This window comes from Oncorhynchus keta, chromosome 27 (genome assembly GCF_023373465.1).
Source record: "Oncorhynchus keta strain PuntledgeMale-10-30-2019 chromosome 27, Oket_V2, whole genome shotgun sequence".
In the NCBI taxonomy this organism is placed as follows: Eukaryota; Metazoa; Chordata; class Actinopteri; order Salmoniformes; family Salmonidae; genus Oncorhynchus; species Oncorhynchus keta.
In genome coordinates, this window is record NC_068447.1 from 33,376,311 (window position 1) to 33,402,635 (window position 26,325).

General features: G+C 42.4%; 2 protein-coding genes across 12 annotated transcripts in view; both read left to right on the forward strand.

The window, feature by feature from the left end:
* Positions 1 to 14,383, forward strand: part of LOC118360308 (disks large-associated protein 4-like) — a 155,122-nt gene extending 140,739 nt beyond the window's left edge. Inside the window, exons 6-11 of the mRNA XM_052482586.1 lie at positions 5,006 to 5,442; positions 5,573 to 5,664; positions 7,802 to 8,241; positions 10,590 to 10,681; positions 11,215 to 11,355; positions 11,470 to 14,383. Of these exons, the coding sequence (XP_052338546.1) occupies positions 5,006 to 5,442; positions 5,573 to 5,664; positions 7,802 to 8,241; positions 10,590 to 10,681; positions 11,215 to 11,355; positions 11,470 to 11,694 (1,427 nt within the window). The 3' untranslated portion in view covers positions 11,695 to 14,383. The remainder of the gene's footprint in view (positions 1 to 5,005; positions 5,443 to 5,572; positions 5,665 to 7,801; positions 8,242 to 10,589; positions 10,682 to 11,214; positions 11,356 to 11,469) is intronic.
* A 1,463-nt stretch (positions 14,384 to 15,846) lies between these two features.
* Positions 15,847 to 26,325, forward strand: part of LOC118359823 (6-phosphofructo-2-kinase/fructose-2,6-bisphosphatase 2-like) — a 28,914-nt gene continuing 18,435 nt past the window's right edge. For 3 of the 11 annotated variants that reach the window (XR_008083060.1, XM_052482183.1, XM_035738624.2), the window contains exons 1-2: positions 25,355 to 25,540; positions 25,921 to 26,155. Coding sequence is in view for 5 of the 11 variants with exons in the window: in XM_052482183.1 (XP_052338143.1) it covers positions 26,059 to 26,155 (97 nt within the window). In the remaining 6 variants the exon portion in view is untranslated. Of the gene's footprint in view, positions 15,888 to 15,926; positions 16,105 to 25,353; positions 25,541 to 25,920; positions 26,156 to 26,325 lie in introns of those variants that run through there. The other 8 variants (XM_052482184.1, XM_035738625.2, XM_035738616.2 and 5 more) reach the window with 8 other exon arrangements.

Consider the following 26,325-nt stretch of genomic DNA (forward strand, 5'->3'; position numbering starts at 1 on the left):
ATGGGACCATGCATCTGTCATACCGCTCAGGAAGGAGACGCGTTCTGTCTCATAGAGATGAACGTACTTTGGTGCGAAAAGTGCAAATCAATCCCAGAACAACAGCAAAGAACCTTGTGAAGATGTTGCACGAAACAGGTACAAAAGTATCTATATCCACAGTAAAACGAGTCCTATATCGACATAACCTGAAAGGCCGCTCAGCAAGGAAGAAGCCACTGCTCCAAAACCGCCATAATAAGCCAGACTACTGTTTGCAACTGCACATGGGGACAAAGATCGTACTTTTTGGAGAAATGTCCTCTGGTCTCATGAAACAAATATATAACTGTTTGGCCATATTGACCATCGTTATGTTTGGAGGAAAAAGGTGGAGGTTTGCAAGCCGAAGAACACCATCCCAACCGTGAAGCACGGGGGTGACAGCATCATGTTGTGGAGGTGCTTTCCTGCAGGAGGGACTGGTGCATTTCACAAAATAGATTGCATCATGAGGGAGGAAAATTATGTGGATATATTGAAGCAACATATCAAGACATCAGTCATGAATTTAAAACTTGGTTGCAAATGGGTCTTCCAAATGGACAATGACCCCAAGCATACTTCCAAAGTTGTGGCAAAGTGGCTTAAGGACAACAAAGTCAAGGTATTGAAGTGGCCATCACAAAGTCCTGACATCAATCCTATAGAACATTTGTGGGCAGAACTGAAAAAGCGTGTGTGAGCAAGGAGGCCTACAAACCTGACTCGGGAACACCAGCTCTGTCAGGAGGAATGGGCCAAAATTCACCCAACTTATCGTGGGAAGCTTGTGGACGGCTACCCGACGCGTTTGACCCAAGTTAAACCATTTTAAGACAATGCTACCAAATACTAATTGAGTGTATGTAAACTTCTGAACCACTAGGAATGTGATGAAAGAAAGAAAATCTTAATTAAATAATTCTCTCTACTATTATTCTGACATTTCACATTCTTAAAATAAAGTGGTGATCCTCACTGACCTAAGACGGAGTTTTTACTTGGATTAAATGTCAGGAATTGTGAAACTGAGTTTAAATGTATTTGGCCAAGGTGTATGTAAACTTCTGACTTCAAATGTATATTTATTTGTAATAATGACAATTAACACAATACTGAATGAACAATGGACACTTATTTTAACTTAATATAATACATACATCTATTTAGTATCAAATAAATAATGAAATATGCTCAATTTGGTTTAAATAATGCGAAACACAGTGTTGGAGAAAAAAGTTCAAGTGCAATATGTGCCATGTTAAAAAGCTAACGTTTAATTTCCTTGCTCAGAACATATGAAAGCTGGTGGTAAATATTCCCAGTTAAGATGTTCTTATTTGTAGTGATTTTAGGAATTATGACACGTCTCTATACCATTTGTATTTCATATACCTTTGACTATTGGCTGTTCTAATAGGCACTTTAGTATTGCCAGCCTAATCTCAGGAGTTGATAGGCTTGAAGTCAAAAACAGCGTTGTGATCAAGCATTGCTAAGAGCTGCTGGCAAACACAGGAAAGTACTGTTTGAATGAATGCTTATGAGCCTGCTGCTGCCTACCACCGCTCAGTCTGCTATATCAAATCATAGACTTGATTATAATATAATAAACACAGAAATACGAGCCTTTGGTCGTTAATATGGTCAAATCCGGAAACTAATTTAGAAAATAAAATGTTTATTCTTTCAGTGAAATACGGAAACGTTCCGTATTTTATCGAACGGGTGGCATCCCTAAGTCTAAATATTGCTGTTACATTGCACAACCTGTTATGTCATAATTATGTAAAAATGTGGCAAATTAGTTCACAACGAGCCAGGCGGCCCAAACTGTTGCATATACCCTGACTCTGCTTGCACTGAACGTAAGAGAAGTGACACAATTTTCCTAAGGAGAAGTGTATCTAAAGTTCCATGTATAATACTTGTATCTTCATCAACATTTATGATGAGTATTTCTGTAAATTGACGTGGCTCTCTGCAAAATCACCGGATGTTTTTGGAACTAGTGAACATAACGCGCCAATGTATACTGAGATGATTTTATATAAATATGAACTTTATCGAACAAAACACATGTATTGTGTAACATGAAGTCCTATGAGTGTCGTCTGATGAAGATCAAAGGTTAGTGATAAATTCTCTATTTCTGATTTTTGTGACTCCACTCTTTGGCTGGAAACATGGCTGTGTTTTTCTGTGACTTGGCTCTGACCTAACATAATCGTTTGTAGTGCTTTCACCGTAAAGCCTATTTGAAATCTGACACTGTGGTAGGGATTAACAAGAAGTGTATCTTTAAAATGGTGTGAAATACATTTATGTTTGAGGAATTTTAATTATGGGATTTCCTGTTGTTTTGAATTTGGCGCCCTGCACTTTCACTGGTTGTTGTCATATCGATCCCCTTAGCGGGATCTCAGCCCTAAGAATTTAATCCAACCGCTGTGTCAGATTTCAAAAAAGCTTTATGGTAAAAGCAAACCATGCAATAATCTGAGTACGGCGCTCAGAGCCCAAACAAACCAAAAAGATATCCTCCATATTGTGCAGTCAACAGAAGTCAGAAATTACATTATAAATATTGACTTATCTTTGATGATATTCATCAGAATGCAGAATCCCAGTTCCATAATAAATGTTTGTTTTGTTAGCACATTTGGTAAACAAATCCAAACTCAAGAAGCGCGTTCACTAGGAGCAGGTGAAATGTCAAGTTCCGCTACGTCCGTAGAAACATGTCAAACGAAGTATAGAATCAATCTTTAGGATGTTTTTAACATAAATCAAACATAAATCTTCAATAATGTTCCAACCGGAGAATTCCTTTGTCTGTAGAAAAGCAATGGAACAGAGCTCACTCTCATGTGAACGAGCGTCACGAGCTCAAGGCATTCTGCCAGACCTCTTGACTCATTCCCCTCTCATTCGCCCCCACTTCACAGTAGAAGCATCAAACAAGGTTCTAAAGACTGTTGACATCTAGTGGAAGTCGTAGGAAGTGCAACATGACCAATATCCCACTATCTTCAATAAGGGGATGAGTTGAAAAACGACTAACCTCAGATTTCCCACTTCCTGGTTGGATTTTTTTCTCAGGTTTTTGCCTGCCATATGAGTTCTGTTATACACAGACATCATTCAAACAGTTTTAGAAACGTCAGTGTTTTCTATCCAAATATACTAATCATATGCATATATTAGCAACTGGGACTGAGTAGCAGGCAGTTTACTCTGGGCACCTTATTCATCCAACTACTCAATACTGCCCCCAGCCATAAGAAGTTAATATTGCCTGCTAACATGAATTTCTGAACTAAATATGCAGGTTAAAAAATATATATACTTCTGTGTATTGATTTTAAGAAAGGCATTGATGTTTATGGTTAGGTACATTTGTGCAAAGATTGTGCTTTTTTTCAGCAATGTGCTTTTGTTAAATCATCACCCGTCTGGCGAAGTTGACGTAGGTTGTGATTCGATGATAAATTAACAGCCACCGCATTGACTATATGCAATGCAGGACAAGCTAGTTAACCTAGTAATATCATAAACCATGTGTAGTTAACTAATGATTATGTGAAGATTGCTTTTTATAAGATATGTTTAATGCTAGCTAGCAACTTACCTTGGCTCCTTGCTGCACTCGCGTGACAGGTGGTCAGCCTGCCACGCAGTTTCCTCGTGGATTGCAATGTAATCGGCCATAATCGGTGTCCAAAAATACCGATTATGAAAACTTGAAATCGGCCCTATTTAATCGGCCTTGCCGATTTAAATCAGATCCCACTCAAACATCTGTTTAAATAGCTGTTGGTGAACATTTTATTATGATTTTTTAACAGCATGATCATTACACAGGTGCACCTTTTGCTGGGGACAACAAAACGGCACTAAAATGTGCAGGTTTGTCACGCAACACGATGCCAGAGATGTCTCAGGTCTTTGAGGGAGTGTGCAATTGGCATGCTGACTGTAGGAATACCAACCAGCACTGTTTCCAGATAATCAAATGTTCAATTCAGTACCAAAAGCCACCTCCAATGTCATTTTAGAGAATTTGGCCGTTTGTCCAACTGGCCTCACAACAGCAGACCACGTGCAACCATGTCATCCCAGGACCTCCACATCCAGCTTCTTCACCTGTGGAATCATCAGAAGGGGGAGGGTGGGGTGGGGTGCTAAGAAGTATGTCTGTAATAAAGGCCTTTTGTGGGGAAAAACTCATTCTGATTGGCTGGGCCTGGCTCCCCAGTGGGTGGGCTTTGCTCCCAAGTGGATGGGCCTATGCCCTCAAAGACCCATCTATGGCTGCGCTCCTGCACAGTAATGTGAAATCCATATATTTAGGGCCAACTGAATTTATTTCAATTTACTGATTTTTTTCAGTAAAATCTTAGAAATTGTTACATGTTGCGTTCTACTTTTTGTTCAGTGTAGTAAAATACAGTTTACCGCCCAGCCCTAAATGCTCATTGTTCATATGTATTTCTTTTCAAATAACATTTTGATAAAAAAATATGGTTTACATGTAAGCCAACCCCATCTGTTTTTTCCCATAGTTGCGCACGTGTCGGTTTTGTTGCCAAACAACCACCCCGTCTATAGTCCCATGAGAATTAACATTATTTGGTAACTAGGCAGGTAAGGGACTCCCATAGGTATAGACTGACGTCAATGGAACTGAAACCGCAGGATGACAGGAAACATGGAGGTGTGTGTGTGTGTGTTAGGCATAGGAAAATATGTTTTCGGAAAATTGGGAATGTTTTTTATTTTTTTTATTTTTATTTTTTTATAACTTTTGAGCTTGCTGCTCTTTTTGCAGTGGTTTGATTTCAGCGATAATCCTCTACTCAGGATGCCTTTCTTTTACAGCTCCATTTAGCTGGTGTGGTGGCTCAGTTGGCGCTACTGGAATTTCCTGCTTTGTCCTGGTTCAGGTTTCACAGAATGGTCCTTCTGCCCCTTCTCTTCCCAGCACTGCCGACTTGTGTAAACAGCTCCTGTAAGAAGGCTCCCCCGCCGGTCCCTCCGCGCACTACCTCCACGCCCTACATCTCTGTGACGGTGCAGAGCAGCACTGAGACGGCCCAGGACACATACCTGGACCAACAGGACCACCGTGGCGAGGCCAACAGCCAATCAGGACGCAGTAGCAACTCTTCCGACAGCCTCTGCAGCCTGCGTACAGGCAGCCTGGCCAAGGGCTCAAAGCCCCCAGCCCCTGTCGCTGCCCCTGTCCCTGCCCCGAGGGACTCCCACCCACCACCCTCCTCCACCACCACCCAGTCTTCGCCCCAGGTCCAGCCCCAGAATGATACCCTAAACCCAGGCCCCAGCCTCACCCCAGACCAGTCCCTGACCCTACCAGAGCCTGTTCCCACCAAAAGGAAGCTCTCTTCCATCGGCATCCAGGTGAGCCCAGGAATCCATTTTCTAAATTGGCAAGACCGGGGTGTTCGGGTTGAATGTCTGACTTACTGTAATGTGCTGCTACACAGAGGGTGTGTAGAATGACTCATTCATTGTAGTGGTTGACTTGTAGGTGGATTGCGTTCAGCCAATCCAGAGAGAGGATCAACCGCCTCCCTCGACCAAGTTCCAGTCTATTGGAGTGCAGGTGGAGAACGGCAGGCCGTAAGTCAAATCCTTTTATCAACACAAGATTGTTGCTGTTTAGCTATTATCTCAATCTGCTGTTCAGAGCCACTTGTGTAATAGTCATCTTAATTTTCTCACGTGCTCTCTCTCGCACGTCTTGCCTTTTCTGCGTTTACTGGAAAGGCAAAGAGACGGGCAATGTGCTTTCAGCTCCTCTCATTTTTATTTAGTTTATTTAACTAGGAAAGTCAGTTAAGAACAAATTCATATTTACAATGACAGCCCACTGTTCCCCGGTAGGCCAACTGCCTTGTTCAGGGGCAGAACAACAGATTTTTACCTTGTCAGCTCGGGGATTCGATCCAGCAACCTTTCGGCCCGACTGGCCAAACGCTCTAACCACTAGGCTACCTGCTGCCCCTCATGTCCTATACCTGTCAGTCAAACTCCCCTTCCTAATGATGGCTTACTGTGTATGCCTGTCATTGGAAGAGGAAGTCTGACCTAGGTATTGGCTTCATAACTGTCCTTGGTCTATTTATTTGGGATACGGAGTAGAGGTTGACCGAATAGGATTTTTCAACGCCGATACCGATTATTGGGGGGCCATAAAAGCCAATGCCGATTAATCGGCCGATTTTTATTTATTTGTAATAATGACAATTACAACAATACTGAACGAACACTTATTTTAACTTAATATAATACATCAATAAAATCAATTTAGCCTCAAGTAAATAATGAAACATTTAATTTGGTTTAAATAATGCAAAAACAAAGTGTTGGAGAAGAAAGTAAGTGCAATATGTTCCATGTAAAATATGTGCCATGTAAGAAAGCTAACGTTTAAGTTCCTTGCTCAGAACATGAGAACATATGAAAGCTGGTGGTTCCTTTTAACATGAGTCTTCAATATTCCCAGGTAAGAAGTTTTAGGTTGTGGTTATTATAGGAATTATAGGACTATTTCCCTCTATACCATTTGTATTTCATTAACCTTTGACTATTGGATGTTCTTATAGGCACTTTAGTATTGCCAGTGTAACAGTATAGCTTCCGTCCCTCTCCTCGCTCCTCCCTGGGCTCGAACCAGGAACACATCGACAATTAGCGCGCACTAACTAGCTAGCCATTTCACTTTGGTTACACAAGCCTCATCTCGGGAGTTGATAGGCTTGAAGTCCTAAACAGTGCAATGCTTGACGCACAACGAAGAGCTGCTGGCAAAACGCACAAAAGTGCTGTTTGAATTAATGTTTATGCGCCTGCTTCTGCCTACCACCGTTCAGTCAGATACTTGTATGTTCAGTCAGATTATATGCAACGCAGAACACGCTAGATAATATCTAGTAATATCATCAACCATGTGATTATGATTGTTTTTTTTATAAGATAAGTTTAATGCTAGCTAGCAACTTACCTTGGCTTACTGTATTCGCGTAACTCCTTGTGGAGTGCAATGAGAGAGAGGCAGGTCGTTATTGCGTTGGACTAGTTAAGGTTGCAAGATTGGATCCCCCAGAACTGACAAGGTGAAAATATGTTGTTCTGCCCCTGAACAAGGCAGTTAACCCACTGTTCCTAAGCCTTCATTGAAAATAAGAATGTGTTAACGGACTTGCCTAGTTAAATAAAGGTGTAAAAATAAAACGGCAAATCGGCGCCCAAAATACCGATTTCCGATTGTTATGAAAACTTGAAATCGGCCCTAATTACTCAGCCATTCTGATTAATCGGTCAACCTCTAATTTGTGTGCGTGTATGACTGAGACCTAGATTCAATGACATCAAGCATTAACAGGCGATAGCCGGCACCCGCATGGCTGATGTTTTGGTGTTGTCGGAGGTGTAACTGCATTGGAGCTGTCAAATTGACGAGCAGCTGCTCTTGTGATCATTGTCACGACGCCACGCCCAGTAAGAAGTTCAGAAGCAGAAAGTGTAGGTTATATAGTTCCACCTCAGACACCGGCAAAACAACCACTATGCCAATGTCTGCTAGTGCGGATCTAGTAGAATCAAGCCCTCAGTGCTCCTGTATTCTCTGGAACACCGTGCGGTCAGAGGTGCTGCAGTGATGTGTTGGTCGTCAGTCCCCAAGGTGGACCTTTTCTACATCCACAGTAAATGATCTCCGACCTGCACCAATACTAATCCGTGTGTGTCCGTCCAGACTCAGCCGGGCCAGCAGCATGGCCTCCAGACAGGAGACAGAGACAGAGCCTCAAGACACTAAACAAGATGTCCCTACCTCAGAAAACAACAGTACAGTCCACTGCAACAGCCAGCCACTAGACCCCGACCCCACTGCTTCCAACGGTAAGGAGTGCGCGGTGGTGCGGCAGCCCCCTAAACATCCCTCTGTCCCGGCTAGAGCATCCGCCTCCCTCCCAGAGAGCCTGGACCCGACCTTGGATCCCTCCTTCCTGCCTCCTCCGGACCCCAGCTTGGTGGGTGGAAACGGCAGTGCCCAGGGAGATGCAGCTGCACCCAGCACCTGCCTCCGGGACGGCAACTGGTTTCTCAAACTTCTACAGGCTGAGACGGCACGCATGGAAGGCTGGTGTCAACAGATGGAGCAGGAGACCAAAGACAAGGACATCTCAGAGGAGGGTACGAGACACACTACACCATACTCTTAACTCGCTAAATGTATAAGACACATACTATACTCACTCTGATAGGAATACAGGGGCTTTCAGAGAGTAAGAGACAGTCAATCAAACACACTGTATACAGTAGACCAAATCAGTTCAATAGTAGTATTTGACTAAACAAAATTAGAGAATCTATCAGTTCTCTAACATGGATTTGGCATTGAAAATATGTCCTCCTCGTCTCTGAAACCCTAAGACAACAGACTGTCCTTATCAGCTCCTGTCTGCTGTTAGCGATTGGAGATGCCAGTGCAGGGCATGCTAATGGTTAGCAGCTAACGCTGCTCATTATCTAGTGGATCGGAGCTTCCCTTCAGTCTTCTAGAGCTACTGTAGACATTAATTGAATCTCTTTGATCTTCCTATGATCTGTCTCAGGCAGGCAGATAATATTCCTCCACCTGTATTGCGGGTATTTAATGATTGTGTAATGAACACGATTGACTCCCACGTCAGATTGTTCATCAGCTATTTTCTCACTGGACCTGTACTGTATAGTCGTGGCCAAAAGTTTTGAGAATGACGCATATTAATTTTCACAAAGTCTGCTGCCTCAGTGTCTATATTTTTGTCAGATGTTACTATGGAATACTGAAGTATAATTACAAGCATTTCATAAGTGTCAAAGGCTTTTATTGACATTTACATGAAGTTGATGCAGAGTCAATATTTGCAGTGTTGACGCTTCTTTTTCAAGATCTCTGCAATCCGCCCTGGCATGCTGTCAATTAACTCCTGGGCCACATCCTGACTTATGGCAGCCCATTCTTGCATAATCAATGCTTGGAGTTTGTCAGAATTTGTGGGTTTTTTTTGTCCACACGCCTCTTGAGGATTGACCACAAATTCTCAATGTCTGGGGAGTTTCCTGACCATGTACCAAAAATATTTATGTTTTGTTTCCCGAGCCACTTAGTTATCACTTTTGCCTCATGGCAAGGTGCTCCATCATGCTGGAAAAGGCATTGTTTGTCACCAAACTGTTCCTGGATGGTTGGGAGAAGTTGCTCTCGGAGGATGTGTTGGTATCATTCTTTATTCATGGCTGTGTTCTTAGGCAACATTGTGAGTGAGCCCACTCCCTTGGCTGAGAAGCAACCCCACACATGAATTGCCTCAGGACGCTTTATTGTTGGCTTGACACAGGACTGATGGTAGCGCTCACCTTGTCTTCTCCGGACAAGCTTTTTTCCGGATGCCCCAAACAATCGGAAAGGGGATTCATCAGAGAAAATTACTTTACCCCAGTCCTCAGCAGTCCAATCCCTGTACCTTTTGCAGAATATCATTCTGTCCCTGATGTTTTTCCTGGAGAAAAGTGGCTTCTTTGCTGCCCTTCTTGACACCAGGCTATCCTCCAAAAGTCTTCTCACTGTGCGTGCAGCTGCACTCACACCTGCCTGCTGCCATTCCTGAGCAAGCTCTGTACTGGTGGTGCCCCGACCCCGCAGCTGAATCAATTTTAGGAGACGGTCCTGGTGCTTGCTGGACTTTATTGGGCATCCTAAAGCATTCTCCACAACAATTGAACCACTCTCCTTGAAGTTCTTGATGATCCGATAAATGGTTGATTTCGGTGCTATCCTACTGGCAGCAATATCTGTGCCTTTTTGTGCAAAGCAATGATGACGGCACGTGTTTCCTTGCAGGTGACCATGATTGACAGAGGAAGAACAAGATTCCAAGCACCACCCTCCTTTTCAAGCTTCCAGTTTATTTGAACTCAATCAGCTTATCTCCAGCCTTGTCCTCGTCAACACTCACACCTGTGTTAACGAGAGAATCACTGACATGATGTCAGCTGGTCCTTTTGTGGCAGGGCTGAAATGCAGTGGAAATGTTTTTGGGGGATTCAGTTCATTTGCATGGCAAACAGGGACTTTGCAATTTAATTGCAATTCATCTAATCACTCTTCATAACATTCTGGAGTATATGCAAATTGCCATCAAACAAACTGAGGCAGCAGACCGTGTGAAAATTAATATTTGTGTCATTCTCAAAACTTTTGGCCACGTCTGTATAGACTTACTTTATTATGCAAATGTTAAGACTGAAGTTTAACAGTGTATAAGGTCCTTTAAAAAAGGATAATGTCCCCAGCAATGTAAATTCCACACTGAATTGAAAAGGGTAGCTGAGGACCAGTATTCATGTCAAATGAAGGTCACATAACCATACCATTTTCCTTATCCTCATAAACTAGATGCATTCACTAAATATTGGTGTCTGTGCCCATTTGAATAATGTTTAACTACCTGCATGTTGTTGAGGTTGTGATTGCTGACTGGCTGTTATCTGTGTAGTGATGGGCACGGTCCGCAGTGCAGTGGGCAGTGCCCAACTCCTCATAGCCCAGAAGTTCCAGCAGTTCAGAGGACTATGTGACGAGAACCTTGTGAGTGGCACTAACCCTTTCAAAATCCCTGTTAATCTGGTATATTTCAATACGCTGTTTTGAGTCTCGGCATGCAGAGGTTGAGTTTAATAGCTCCCCCTGGCAATGAGGCAACACACCCATCTCTGTGACAAATTACTCATTGGTGCTAAATCTTCCAGAAAGTGAATAATGTTATAATTCATTTTATATGATTTATTTAAGTGTCATACACCTACTGGTGCCGAGCCCACATTACATTACATTTAAGTCATTTAGCAGACGCTCTTATCCAGAGCGACTTACAAATTGGTGCATTCACCTTATGACATGTGCTTGCAAGACACTACTAAACACCATACCATTTTCCTTGTACTCAAAATATATATTTTTGCAAATGATAAGCACATACAATAATTATGGAAAGTACAGGTACCATCTAGCCACACTACACCAGCTGTACATTTCTCCTGTTATGTAATGTCACTGTGTCTAGACAAGCCAATCAGCCCTTCACATTTTAAACCTGTGCTGTTCTTCTTCCTGTCGGTTAGAATGTGAATGCCAACCCTCAGCCCACAGCTCAGGACCTGGCAGGGTTCTGGGACCTCCTGCAGCTCTCTGTAGAGGACATTAGTGTCAAGTTTGATGAGCTCTGGCAACTCAAGGCCAACAACTGGCAGCTGCCGGAGAAGGTATTGGAATCACACAACATATCACCTCAATAGATCCTGTTTACATCCTAACAGATATTCTTAATGGGTTTGCTTTGCAACATCTCTTCATCCTAATCTCTCTCTCGTCGTCAGGAAGAGAAGAAGCCTGCACCCCCCGTTGTGCCAAAGAAGACATCCAAGCCCAAGCTGAGCCCTGGGAAGGACCGGAGCATAGATTCGGCGGTGGACAAGCAGCGGCAGGAGGCCAGGAAACGCCTGATGGCGGCCAAACGTGCGGCGTCCGTACGACAGAACTCTGCCACGGAAAGCTCAGACAGCATTGAGATCTACGTCCCCGAGGCCCAGACACGCCTCTGAGAACGGACCACCATTGGCACCCTGCTCCCCCCACATTTAAGGAACAGCCACAAACACACACACACTAGTGAACACACACACACCTTGCTCCCCATGAAGAAACAGCCTCAAACACAGTAGAGAAACACCCAGAGGCGCAGAGGTTGGTCCCCTAATTGCAGCGCAGCGTCCGATAGGACGAGAGCACAGGACCGCAAAAAATGCAGAACAATGCAAAACTTTTTCCTTCCTGGCTGCCATGGAGACAGAGACCTGAACAGACATTTAGTACTATTGTTATTAATATTATATTAAATATTGTTTTCCCCTAAACTATATCAAGAAGAATCTTGGATAAAAGGACATTCTTATTCCTTGTGAGCTTAAGAATCTTGGTATCCCAGAAGTTTACTCTCTTCTCACCCCCTCACTGCTTCTGAGTCTGCGAGCTGGGCTGGGCTCTCTCGTTTACGAGCTACGGACCACCACACTCAGGATACACACAGGTGTACTCACTCACGGTCCACACACACAGTCTTCCTCTTCTCACTTTGTATTAGGCTGCCACTGCATTGGTTGTGGACGGCAAGCTTTACTGTGTATGGAATCAAATCTATATGAGATGATGGGGTTGTCGTGTACAGAGGTAGGACACAGTCAGAAGACCAGAGGAAGACCGTAGCATTAGATCTATCTCACACTCTGGCTATTAGTAGGATGGGTCTTTTTTTTAATGTTCTTTACCAGATTGTTTGTTAGACAAGGTCCAGTGTTCAGTACTATGTTATTTTTTTTATAGACCAGGTACATGTACTGTCATGATGATATTTGCACATGATGCAATCATTAACTCTCGCTCATAAACACACACTGTGCTGTCTGTCACGCCTGCAGACTCATGTTTTGTCTTATATGCCCTTTTAGGGAAGAAGAGAGATTACTATGGCCAGTTGATGTGTGCTACAGTAGGAATGTAAAATGCATTGAAAATAACTTGTTGACTGCACCTTCCACTCCAACTGTTTACCCCAGATCAAGTCAGCGCCCTTCTGTTTCCCTGTTTATTCTGGCTACTTATTTGGTGCAGGGGACCATGTGTATCTCTATTTATTACATTCCCAGTTTCACACTCAACCTCCTTTACAGGGACTCCCAAGCAGCATTGCTTCAATTTGAATCAGAAAGGGGAATTGACTATAAGCTCCCTGTCTTCCCTGATTACAAAGACTGATTTATTTTCACCTGCATAGGCCAGAGCTCTGCAAGTGGTTTCGGGAGACAACTAGTATAAGTAAAATTGGACATTTGAGATGGCAACGTAAAAATGATTCTGATGTCCAGTCAAAAAAAACAACCCCTAGCCTCTAAACGCTCTGTTTTTTTCCACATCTGAAGCGATAGGTAAAGCCAAACGATATGTAATGAGTGTACCTAGTCGTGCAATCCACGATACTGCTTCCTCCAGTCTAATTCTTAGACTAGGGGTTGTTTTCTGACTGGGCTGAGTTTTCTCAGGGTGAGCACTCAGTCACTTAACACACCAACATTCAAACCAACAGCACTTTGGTCATCATACCCCATTAATAACCACCACTTGATTGGTCAAAGCCTTAACTCAAACTGTCTGAAATGAATAATGATCCAAAAGAATGAATACATACCATACATTATAAAGAAATGTATTTGCGTAAGTATCACCCATCTGTGCATTCAAAAGGTCCGAATCAAAGTATTGGTGTCTGGTCAAGTACTATTCCTGTTTTGTTGACGTGTTTCAGACTAGTCATATTGGTGTCTGGCAGCTTGACCTTTCATTTCTTTATACAGAAAAATGCACATTGAGGAGATTCAGGGACGAGGGTACGTTATTTTTAAGCATTTTATTTTGTATGAGACATTTCATGTGACCTGTTTTGAATTTGTTTGACCTGTGTGCTACAATGGTTATTGGTATTTTTCTGGGTTTGGAGAGTTGATGGTGCTGCACAGGATTGACCATTGTACTGAGATGGTGTGGAATTAAATGCCTTTTCAAGAGAAACATTTCACCATCACTGAAACAGGCTTATTCCCACTATCACAGGACTATAACATGCATGTAAATGAGCTTTCAGCTTTGCATTGCTCGTAACATGAAAGTTAATTTTCGCAAATGAATCTTAACGTTCCACTCATTCTCTGAATTCCAAATCAAGCCCCTAGCCAAGGCACTTCTGTCGATCTGAAACTATAGGACAGGTTGTAGGCCGTCATTGTAAATAAGAATTTGTTCTTAGCTGACTTGCCTAGTTAAATAAAGCACTATGGTGCAAGAAATTCCACCCAGTCTAACCGAAGCAAATAACCTCTGATCAAAGGTAATGTGATGTTATGCATACACCTATGTGAGGGATTGATTTGGAATTTAGAAATGGATCATCTGCAATTTCAGGATCTCAGTACTACTTGTCCCCTTGAAGAGCTGGCTCTCCCCCCCTAAATGGTCAACACCTTTGTCACATGGCTGCTCCCAATGTGCTGATCTGATCCACAGTCAGTTTTGTATTTTTATCTCATAATGTCAAAAAAATAGAGAGAATTAGAAGAACTGGGAAAGCAGCTGATGCAGTACCAGGATGTTAATTATTTTGTTTATTTGTAATACATCAACTACAGACATGTACATTTCATTGTCCAAAGAAATCATTAAACATCCCTTTGTTACAGTACATTTCCTTGTCACCATCATTATACTGTTCTATTATACTAATTTCTATATGTAATATTAGCTCAGATGCTAATATTACAGATGATCGCTGTCATCAACAATAGTTAGCTATATGTTATACCCTAAACGCATGAACCCTACCACTTTGAATGGCCATCCTCATAGCTCAGAGTCATGTAAAGATCCTATTGAGATCATAGTACCAATCACAAGCTGTTTTCTGTCAGGGGATGGAGATGGCTATATTATGTCTCGTGTCATTCAGGGTTGGTGAATTGGTCTTAGTCAATTGCAAAGATCCTTTTAACACATTTCACTATATTGAAGATATAAGTGGAATGGAAATCAGACTAAGATTTCATTTTATCATCTATCTTTAATCATTACAGTGAAATGTATTAAAGACAGATCTTTGCAATGCACTGGCACAGCATAGGCTCCAGAATTTAGATCTTGTTTCTAGATTAGATTCCTTCAGAATCAGGAGCCTGGAAGGATCGAACCCTTTAGTCCCACACTACTTCAAGAGAACATGGCCTGATTCGGGATCGTCAGGCAGTTTGTATACTACTTGAGATATAAAGGGCTATAATGGACACAGGAAGGGCCAACCCCTGATGGCATATATCCTGTTGAGAATGGACGATGCAAAACTCTTCAGTCATCTGGCTTGGATTGTTAGAACTGATGATCTTGATTGTATCCTTAAAGTCAATAACATTTTCCCTTGAATCTCTTTCAGGGTAATGATGGGACACTAACAAAATCCCCTACTATACCATCTATTCTACATAGATTAACTTTTCTATGGACAGATACACTTTATAATCTCATTTACCTGACTGTAGCTATACCTCCTTAGACTTGTCACTGGTGATTACACTATTCCCCATTAACCAACTCCTCTTTGAGAGATGCAAATAGTGAAACATACATAAATAAATTAGACAAAGAGGACCATTTAGATACTACTGGTCATTATTTACAAATCAAGCACATTCTATTCTATTGATAAGGGGTTGTTCATATGGTATACTAGTTAGACACTGAGGTTTGTTTCTTTTGAAAGAATAAAGAATTGTGATTACTATTCAAATATGTGGATATGTATTTTCAGTGTGTAAATGCAGAGAAGCAAAATGTATCATAGAGCACCCCCTACTGGCATCTAGATGTTAGGCCTATTGACCTCAGACAAACAAACCAATGCTGCGTTCAAGTCATGTCGGAAATTCAGGACCTCCAAGATAAAGTGAGAATATCAATTGCATTCTCCAGGAGTCCTTTCTCCTGGTTACCTTCTCAAAACCAATTGGATGCGAAAGCCAGAGTTATCTCCCTGCTGACCTTCTCCGATAGGTGTTGAGAAGGAGACAAGGAGAGAGGACGCGAGCAGTGTGCTAATTGTGATTCTCCCAAAATGAACGTAAGTTATTTGGTAGAGCTTCCTATTGGTTGATTCTGATACGGATTCACATACTCGTGGGAAATAGGAAAGTGGGAAGTGGTAAGTCCCACATGATTGTGTTCAAGTGCTTTTGAAGTAGGAGCAATTCTTCAACCATTAAACCTGAAGAATATGGTCGGAATAGCTACATTATCCACATTGTTAAGGGTGTAATTATTTAAAAACTATTTGTTGAAAAGGCAAACGGGAACTAGGGGCTTCCGATAACTCAGATAGCACTTGAAGGTGGCATCATCTTTCTACAACAAGTAAGTAAGTAAGTAGAACATTTTCCAACATGACGTTAGCGCACAACACCAATTTTAGATACAAGAATGAATTAATGTGTGACATAAAACAGGGCGTTAAACCTAATTTCTAAATAGAGACCATATAACTCTCTCTCTCCCCATTATTGTGATCCTCATCTCTCCCCCGCTCTCTCTCACACAGAACACATATACACACACAGCTAGCATGACAACGTTGACATGACAATGTTTTCTAAAGTTATTGTGATCATATCTCTCTCACACATACACACTTATTGTCATTAACTAAATAGATATCAAAATGTTAGCAATATAGCTACAACTAACGGCTACAACAGGCAAGCAAATCTTTTCTTGAAGTTCTTCTCCCCAACAAACACTGTTTTACTTACAAAAGTAGAACAAGAATGCAAAGGAACAGGGACTACCACTACAACGGTAGTTGTTTTCCAGCTGTATTGTTGTGTAGCCTTCTGGGCACTCTGACCCAACTGCCATATGGAATGTTGATCGATGTGCTTCAGCAAGCAGGCTGCCTGCTGGCAGAGACATATTGCTACGCATGAAGCACAGATTCAAATCAAAGTTTTAGCTGTAACTGATATGCCTAACTCCTTATTTAGCTACTGAAATTAAAATACAATTACTGCATGCATTATGTTAATTGATTTAAAGTGGCAATCAGCAGTAGAAACAATAACAAAGCGGTCGCACCAACCCCTAATTCGGTAAAAAGCTGAGGAATGGGGCTGGAGAAATGTAACCTCTTTCAAATTCATAGACAGAGCTATGAATTAAATATTTACAGTTTTACCCATGTTTTGAGGCTATATAGTGTTTGTTTACATTTTATGTTTATGAACATTAGAGTAAAACAAGCTTATATTTCGGGTTCTTATGTGGAAAGACAGTTTAACTAATTTCATGAGGCGTTTATAAATTATATTTTTCAAGAATCAATGGGTACATATTCATTTATAAGTCCAAAATGGATGTAGCAACTGCTGATTGCCACTTTAAGGGAAAATATAATTTTGTACAAATTATTGATGGGAATAAAACCGATGAAAAATAGGGTTTTGTAAATCCTGGTGGATTGTAGTAGGAGATTTGACATATGTGTTATTTGCTCAATTGTGAAAACAAAATGAGTTAGTCATAAAAGAAAACCAAAACATCATTGCAACAGAAAAACAATCTGCAGCACAATAAACAGTGCAATTAACTAACACAAAAGATTACCATTACAAGCCAACACACACAGCAAGCTACCGGATACCATTAATTAAACAACCATTATTTCACTGTACTGCAGTTTTACTGCATTTAACTGCAGTTAATTGTTGTAAGGGTATCCTGTATTATTGTGCATGTTTATCTAACATGCTGGTAGCCTAGAAAAAAAATGTTATGGAAGTGAATGTGCACTTTTAAATTGGATGGACCACAATTACGAAAAACACTGCCTTTGGTAAATGCAAAAGCATTTATAGCATCAGAGATGCTCTAATTTAGGGACCATCTATGACAGCTATATGACCACAGAGACGGTCACAAATTAGAGCTTTTAATGACCTAGCAAATTTGATGACGTGGAGGTGAAATACAGGGCCATCAGAAAGTATACACCCCCCTTGACTTTTTCCACATTTTGTTGTGTGACAGCCTGAATATAAAACTGATCAAAATTTAGATTGTGTCACTGATCTACACATACAGTTGAAGTCGGACGTTTACATGCACCTTAGCCAAATACATTTAAACTCAGTTTTCACAATTCCTGACATGTAATCCTAGTAAACATTTGCTGTCTTAGGTCAGTTAGGATCACCACTTTATTTTAAGAATGTGAAATGTCAGAGTAATAGTAGAGAGAATGATTTATTTCAGCTTTTATTTCTTTCATCACATTTCCAGTGGGTCAGAAGTTTACATCCACTCAATTAGTATTTGGTAGCATTGCCTTTAAATTGTTTAACTTGGGTCAAACATTTCGGTAGCCTTCCACAAGCTTCCCACAATAAGTTGGGTGAATTTTGGCCCATTCCTCCTGACAGAGCTGGTGTACTGAATCAGGTTTGTAGGCCTCCTTGCTTGCACATGCTTTTTCAGTTCTGCCCACTAATTTTCTATGGGATTGAGGTCAGGGCTTTGTGATGGCCACGCCAATACCTTGACTTTGTTGTCCTTAAGCCATTTTGCCACAACTTTGGAAGTATGCTTGGGGTCATTGTCCATTTGGAAGACCCATTTGCGACCAAGCTTTAACTTTAACTGATGTCTTGAGATGTTGCTTCAATATATCCACATAATCTTCCTACCTCATGATGTCATCTATTTTGTGAAGTGCACCAGTCTTTCCTGCTTCAAATCACCTCTACAACATGATGCTGCCACCCCCGTGCCTCACGGATGGGATGGTGTTCTTCTGCTTGCAAACCTCCCCCTTTTTCCTCCAAACAACAATGATCATTATGGCCCCATGTACAGTTGCAAACCGTAGTCTGGCTTTTTTATGGCGGTTTTGGAGCAGTGTCTTCATCCTTGCTGAGCGGCCTTTCAGGTTATGTCGATATAGGACTCGTTTTACTGTGGATATAGATACTTTTGTACCCGTTTCCTCCAGAATCTTCACAAGGTCCTTTGCTGTTGTTCTGGGATTGATTTGCACTTTTCGCACCAAAGTATGTTCATCTCTATGAGACAGAACGCGTCTCCTTCGTGGTCCCATGGTGTTTATACTTGCGTACTATTGTTTGTATAGATGAACGTGGTACCGTTTGGAAATTGCTCCCAATGATGAACCAGATTTGTGGAGGTCTACACTTTTTTCTGAGGTCTTGGCTGATTTTCTTTTGATTATCCCATGATGTCAAGAAAAGAGACACTGAGTTTGAAGGTAGACCTTGAAATACATCCACAGATACATCTCAAATTATATCAATTAGCCTATCAGAAGCTTCTAAATCCAGGACATCATTTTCTGGAAATTTCCCAGCTGTTTAAAGGCACAGTCAACTTAGTGTAGGTAAACTTCTGACCCACTGGAATTGTGATACAGTGAAATAATCTGTCTGTTAACAATTGTTGGAAAAATTACTTGTTTGATGCATAAAGTAGATGTCCTAACCGATTTGCCAAAACTATAGTTTGTTAACAGGAAATTTGTGGAGTGGTTGAAAAAGTTTGAATGACTCCAACCTAAGTGTATGTAAACTTCCGACTTCAACTGTATGTAAGATTATGGAATGTATGATTTCTGAGAACTTAACTTACTTCCTGGAGAGCAGTGTGCTAGTATCATCACATCAGAGTGGGTTCATGAAGGGGATGGGAACTATGGAACCAGTGTTCTGCTTGGAAGGACATCTCAGGTGTACAAGGAGACTGTTGTAGCTGTGTTTATGTGTGGAAGGTGTATGATATGATGTGGAAGGAGGGGTTGTTAATCAAACTTAATATTATGGGGGTTGGAGGAAGAATGTACAACTAAATAAAGGATTTCCTGTTTGGAAAGTCTATTCAGGTGAGGGTGGTGAAAATCTGTATCAGGCAGCTACCTGGTGGATAACGATACACCGCAGGGGAGCGTGATTAGTCCTCTGTTGTTCTCAATCATGATCAATGATGTTTACTCTCAGGTGCAGCCTGATATTGGGAGGTCGTTATTTGCAGATGATGGGGCCTTATGGAAGAAATGTGCCATACGTAGTCAGGAAGGAACAGGAAGCAACTGATGAGAGAGAGCGATTGGCATTAATGTGGGGATTCAGACAATGTTCTTTACCAGGAGGAAGGTGGGAGATGAGGTACACTTGAAGTTATATGGGAGTAACTTGGAGAGGGTGGGGGCCTTCAGGTTCCTTTGGGTATACTTTGACACTAGGCTGACCTGGGCAGAACACATTGAGAGAGTGGTGGGAAAGTGTAAGAAGTGTCACACCCTGATCTGTTTCACCTGTCTTGTGATTGTCTCCACACCCTCTGGGTGTCGCTTATTTCCCTGGGGTAAATATCCTTGTGTTTCCTGTCTCTCTGTGCCAGTTCATCTTGTATGCATTTCAAGTCAACCAGCAGTTTTCTCGTACTCCTGCTGCTATTCTCTTTTGCTAGTCCTCCCGGTTTTTGACCCTTGCCTGTTTTCTGGACTCCGTACCCACCTGCCTACTCTGAACTGGTTTTGACCTTTTGCCTGTCCACAACCATTCTATTGCCTACCCCTTTTGGATTTTTAAATAAATATCAAGACTCAAACCATCTGCCTCCCATGTCTGCATCTGGGTCTCGCTTGTGCCCTTATAAAAAGGTGATGTGGAAGGAGTGGGGGGCTGGCCGTTCCTCATTGAGGACCATGTATATTGCATTAATCTGATCTTTAATAAACTATGACAGTACTGCATATGGTTCGGCAGCCCAGACCTCATTAGAAGGCTAGATGTCATAAAGGGGCAAGGACTCAGAATATTGGGGCATTTCAGACCTCCCTAGTGTCTGCACTACAGGTGGAGATGGGGGATATTTTTGATTTATTTCACCTTTATTTAACCAGGTAGGCAAGTTGAGAACAAGTTCTCATTTACAATTGCGACCTGGCCAAGATAAAGCAAAGCAGTTCGACACATACAACAACAAAAAGTTACACATGGAGTAAAACAAACATACAGTCAAAAATACAGTAGAAAAATAAGTCTATATACAATGTGAGCAAATGAGGTGAAATAAGGGAGGTAAGGACACTTTAAAAAAATGTAATTTAAATAAATAAAAATAAGGCCATGGTGGCGAAGTAAATACAATAAAGCAAGTAAAACACTGGAATGGTAGATTTGCAGTGGAAGACTTGTAGATGACCTGGAGCCAGTAGGTTTGGCGACGAGTATGAAGCGAGGGCCAGCCAACGAGAGAGTACAGGTCGCAGTGGTGGGTAGTATATGGGGCTTTGATGACAAAACGGATGGCACTGTGATAGACTGCATCCAATTTGTTGAGTAGAGTGTTGGAAGCTATTTTGTAAATTACATAGCCGATGTCGAGGATTGGTTGAATGGTCAGTTTGGCAGCATGAGTGAAGGATGCTGTGTTACGAAATAGGATTCTAGATTTAATTTTGAATTGGAGATGCTTAATATGAGTCTGGAAGGAGAGTTTATAGTCTAGCCAAACACCTAGGTATGTGTAGTTGTCCACATATTCTAAGTCAGAACCGTCCAGAGTAGTGATACTGAACGGGCGGGCAGGTGTGGGCAGTGGTCAGTTGAAGAGCATGCATTTAGTTTTATTTTCATTTAAGAGCAGTTGGAGGCCATGGAAGGAGAGTTGTAATTGCATTGAAGCTCGTCTGGAGGTTAGTTAACGCAGTGTCCAACGAGGGGCCAGAGGTATACGGAATGGTGTCATCTGCGTAGAGGTGGATCAGAGAATCACCAGCAGCAAGAGCGACATCATTTATGTATACAGAGAAAAGAGTCGGCCTGAGAATTGAACCCTGTGGCTCCCCCATAGAGACGACCAGAGGTCCAAACAACATGCCCTCCGATTTGACACACTGCACTCGATCGGAAAAGTAGTTGGTGAACCAGGCGAGGCAATCATTGAGAAACCAAGGCTGTTAAGTCTGCCGATAAGAATGTGGTGATTGACAGAGTCGAAAGCCTTGGCCAGGTCGATGAATACTGCTGCACAGTAATGTCTCTTATCGATGGCGGTTATGATATCGTTTAGGACCTTGAGTGTGGCTGAGGTGCACCCATGACCAGCTCTGAAACCAGATTGCATAGCGGAGAAGGTATGGTGGGATTCGAAATGGTCAGTAATCTGTTTGTTAACTTGGCTTTCAAAGACCTTAAGAAAGGCAGGGTAGGATAGATATAGGTCTGTAGCAGTTTGGGTCTAGTGTCTCCCCCTTTGAAGAGGGGGATGACCGCGGCAGCTTTCCATTCTTTGGGAATCTCAGACGATATGAAAGAGAGGTTGAACAAGCTAGTAATAGTGGTTGCAACAATTTTGGCAGATCATTTTAGAAAGAGAGGGTCCAGATTGTCTAGCCTGGCTGATTTGTAGGGGTCTAGATTTTGCAGCTCTTTCAGAACATCAGCTATCTGATTTGGGTGAAAGGGAAATGAGGCTTGGGTGATTTGCTGTGGGGGGTGCAGGGCTGTAGGGGTAGCTAGGTGGAAAGCATGGCCAGCCGTAGAAAAATACTTATTGAAATTCTCAATTATAGTGGATTTATCGGTGGTGACAGTGTTTCCTAACCTCAGTGCTTTCCTAACTGCCTGTGTATATTGGTTTCTAACTTCCCTGAAAAGTTGCATATCACGGGGGCTATTCGATGCTAATGCAGAACGCCACAGGATGTTTTTGTGCTATTCAAGGGCAGTCAGGTCTGAACCAAGGGCTGTATCTGTTCCTGGTTCTAAATCTTTTGAATGTGGTGTGCTTATTTAAGATTGTGAGGAAGGGGCCCTCCTGGGTTGCGCAGTGGTCTAAGGCACTGCATCGCAGTGCTAGCTGTGCCACCAGAGATTCTAGGTTCGATCCCAGACTCTGTCTTAGCCAGCCTTGACCGGGAGGCACATGGGGCAGCGCACAATTGGCTCAGCGCTGTCCGGGTTAGGGAGGGTTTTGCCGGCAGGGATATCCTTGTCTCATCGCGCACTAGCAACTCCTGTGGCAGGCCGGGCGCAGTGCACGCTGACCAGGTCGCTAGGTGTTTCCTCCGACACATTGGTGCGGCTGGCTTCCGGGATGGATGTGCATTGTGTCAAGAAGCAGTGCGGCTTGGTTGGGTTGTGTTTCGGAGGACGCATGACTCTCGACCTTCGCCTCTCCCGAGTCCATACGGGAGTTGCAGTGATGAGACAAGAAAGTAACTACTAAAAAAATGTTTTAAAATAAATAAACATTTTAAAAAGTAACCACTGACGGGATGAGGTCAATATCCTTCCAGGATACCCGGGCCAGTTCGATTAGAAAGGCCTGCTCGCTGAAGTGTTTTAGGGAGCGTTTGACAGTTTGATGTGAGTAGGATGTGAGTACATTGGAGGTAGACCAAGGTATTGAGTAATGATGAGAGAGATATTGTCTCTAGAGACGTTTAAACCAGGTGATGTCACCGCATATGTAGGAGGTGGAACTAAATGGTAGGTTAAGGCATATTGAGCAGGGCTAGAGGCTCTACAGTGAAATAAGACAAATAATCACTAACCAGGACAACTAATGGACAAGGCATATTTGGGAGAGGCATGCGTAGCCGAGTGATCATAGGGATCCAGTGGGTGGTTGGGCTGGAGACCGGGGCTAGCAAGCTATCAGAAGGGCCTTAGATGGACGTGGCGATGGAGGAAAGTCTGTTTTAGCCTCCGCGTGTGGTGACGTCGATAGACCAGTCGTGATGGATTAGTAGGGTTCCGAGTAGCAGAGGGGTCCAAGTCCAATTGGCAAAATAGGTATAGTGGCCCAAGAAACTGGCCGATGTACCTATACAGCTAACAGTCCAATATGCTCTAGACAGCTAGTGGGCCTTGGCTAGCAGATGGGCATTCAGGGGATGTCGAGACGGAGGGGCTTGTTGGAAGAAAAAAACCTTGGGCAGATTACGTCGGTAGTCCAGTCGTGATGGATAAGCAGGGCTTCGTTGAGTAGAAGGGGCTCAGGCCAATTGGAAAAATAGGTGCCATTGCCTTTGCAGATTAGGAGACAGCAGCTGGCAATTAAATATTGCGTGTTGATCCATCTGATTTGTTTAGTAGACGTCTGGATACTGTGTATCAGGATTTTGTGGCCATTTACACAGATTGTTCAAAAGATCCAAGGACAGGATATACTGGGTCGGCATTTGTAGTGCAGGAATGTGGGGTGGTAGTCAGGAAACATATTACAGGTCATCTGGCTGTATATACAACAGAGCTGATGGCCATACTGTTGGCCTTGCAGTGGGTGGAGGAAGTCAAACAGAGTAGTTATTTGCTCTGATTAATGTGCAGAGTTGATGAGTTTGCAGTTCTTTAGCTCACGTAGCAGGCAAGATCTGCTTTATGATGTACTACAAACACATTGCAGGATTAGACACGAGTATACAGATAAAGAGTTACTTGGGTCCCAGACCAAGTGGGGGTGGAGGGGAATGAGGCAGTTGATGTACTGGCTAAACAAGCACTTGGTAGTGGGGATGTTAATGTTGTAGTTTCAATGAGCAAGGCAGTGGGGAAAAGCCTGATATGGACAGTGATGGTGCAGAGATGGCAGGAGCATTGTAATAGAGATACTAAGAGTAGGCATTTGTTTCAAGTACAGAGGAAATTCAGGGAGGGCGGCAGGAAGGGACAAAGGAGAGGAGGCTCTTTTTACAAATTAAGGGTGGGACACAGCCGATTGAATAATACTGTCATGTTATAGGAAAGCATCCAATAGGAAACTGTGATTATTGCCAGGAAACAGAAACAGCGGAGTGTGCATTGATACAGTGTGGGCAGCAGGAGAGGAAAAGAGAGGCTGAGATTTAGTATGAGGGAGAAGGGGATACAGAAACTTAGTTTAAAGAGTATATCGACTAGAAGGTCATTAGATACATTCTCACATATTTTCAATTTTTTAAATTAAGAGAAACGGGTTTCACAGGTAGGATTTCGTTTATCCTTCTCTGGACCACACTCCAGTACAGTAGGTGGGGGTAATGCGGATGCCAACCGCAGACAAACCCCACCGAAGAAGATTACCAGCAAAGATGTTTATAACTAAACTAAGATGGACCACAGACTGTCGTTTCCAATGGGAACATGAGTCATAGTGGGCAGAACAAGCAAAGAGGTGGGCAGAGCCAAGCACGAGCTAGTGAGATTATATTAGCCTGTTCTAGCATAAATCTGCATATTTCCGCTAGAGAACGTCTACTCTTGGAAAGTGCGTGTGTGCAATAACTCAATTCGCCTTTGCACTCCCTCTAAACAACGCGATTTTTTTACAACTTTGGCAAAGGGTAATGTCTACAAAACCTAGTCCACTCTGTTCATAACATATTGTAGTTTTGGGAACAGAACTGAATTGAGATCAAATGTTCCATCGATGAGAATTTGCAGAATTTCGGTCAAAATCCATCTTCTCCCACTGCTGGCCACTGAGCTTCCTCTTACTACCAATGTCAGGCGGTTGCTTCACATTTATTTAGATTTTTTGTTATTATTTTGTTAACTTTTTTTCCATGCTTCACATTCATACATCCGATGAAATATCTGTCTCATTGTTCTATCTGTGTTACTGGTGTTCATCGTTAGTCAGTGCGCAGGTTGATTTCCTTCCCGCAGTGTCCGGGGGGAGGAGCCAAACAATAGAATACCTCGGAGCTCGACAGCAGACAGATGAAATAGCTACTGTACTGAGTGGTTACTAAGTGACACACCAAAGCGATACATTGTGTCTGTCGACTCACTTGTTGTCATTTTGGTAAGTAAGTGCTTCTGTAAACTATCCGTCGTGCTGAGGATAATCTGTTTTTGTTGCATAGGATGACGTTGCAGTAAAAATCATGCTAAAGTTGTAGCTGAACCGGGTTTATGTCTTCACGTTGTTTTAGTTAGAACAAGCGTGTCATATGAACGTGTGAAAACATAAACCAACCGGTCACTTTCTTCAGATGTAAAGGGGATGTATTATGCTTAGCTAGCTAGACATATTTTGCACTGTAACAATAGCTAGGCGTATTTATAGGCTAACTAGATAAAAGATCTAGAAAAAGATTTACTCAGCTAGCTTGCTATGGTTATTTGAAAGGAAACAATTTAAGCAATCTGGGAAGATGGACTAAACAACTATGTTATCTGCAGAATCCTCTGCAGAGATGACCTCACTTAGCTAGTGTCCTGACCTCTCAGTCCCAGAGAGAGTCCCCAGCCAGGCTACCCTGCCGTGAAAGGACCAGTCATTGGACAGTATAGTGACAGTGTGCTGTGTCTACTAGCATCATGGCTGCCAGCCAGCAGAAAGGCACTGCAGTTCTGGAAAGTTCAGCAGAGGGAAAGAGAACGGAACTCAGGGCTAATGAAGTACTGAAGAAATGCTGTAAGTACTAGTGTCTTGTCTGCTAGCCTCATATACTCCCGTCTATTCTGGTCCCTTTCCTCTATTAACCCAATTAGGTTAAATGTCAACCTGATCTTTGAGTATTTATTGCAAGCTGTTGCATAACCAATGTTCCTCCGACAATAGGCAATTACGTTGATTAAATGGAA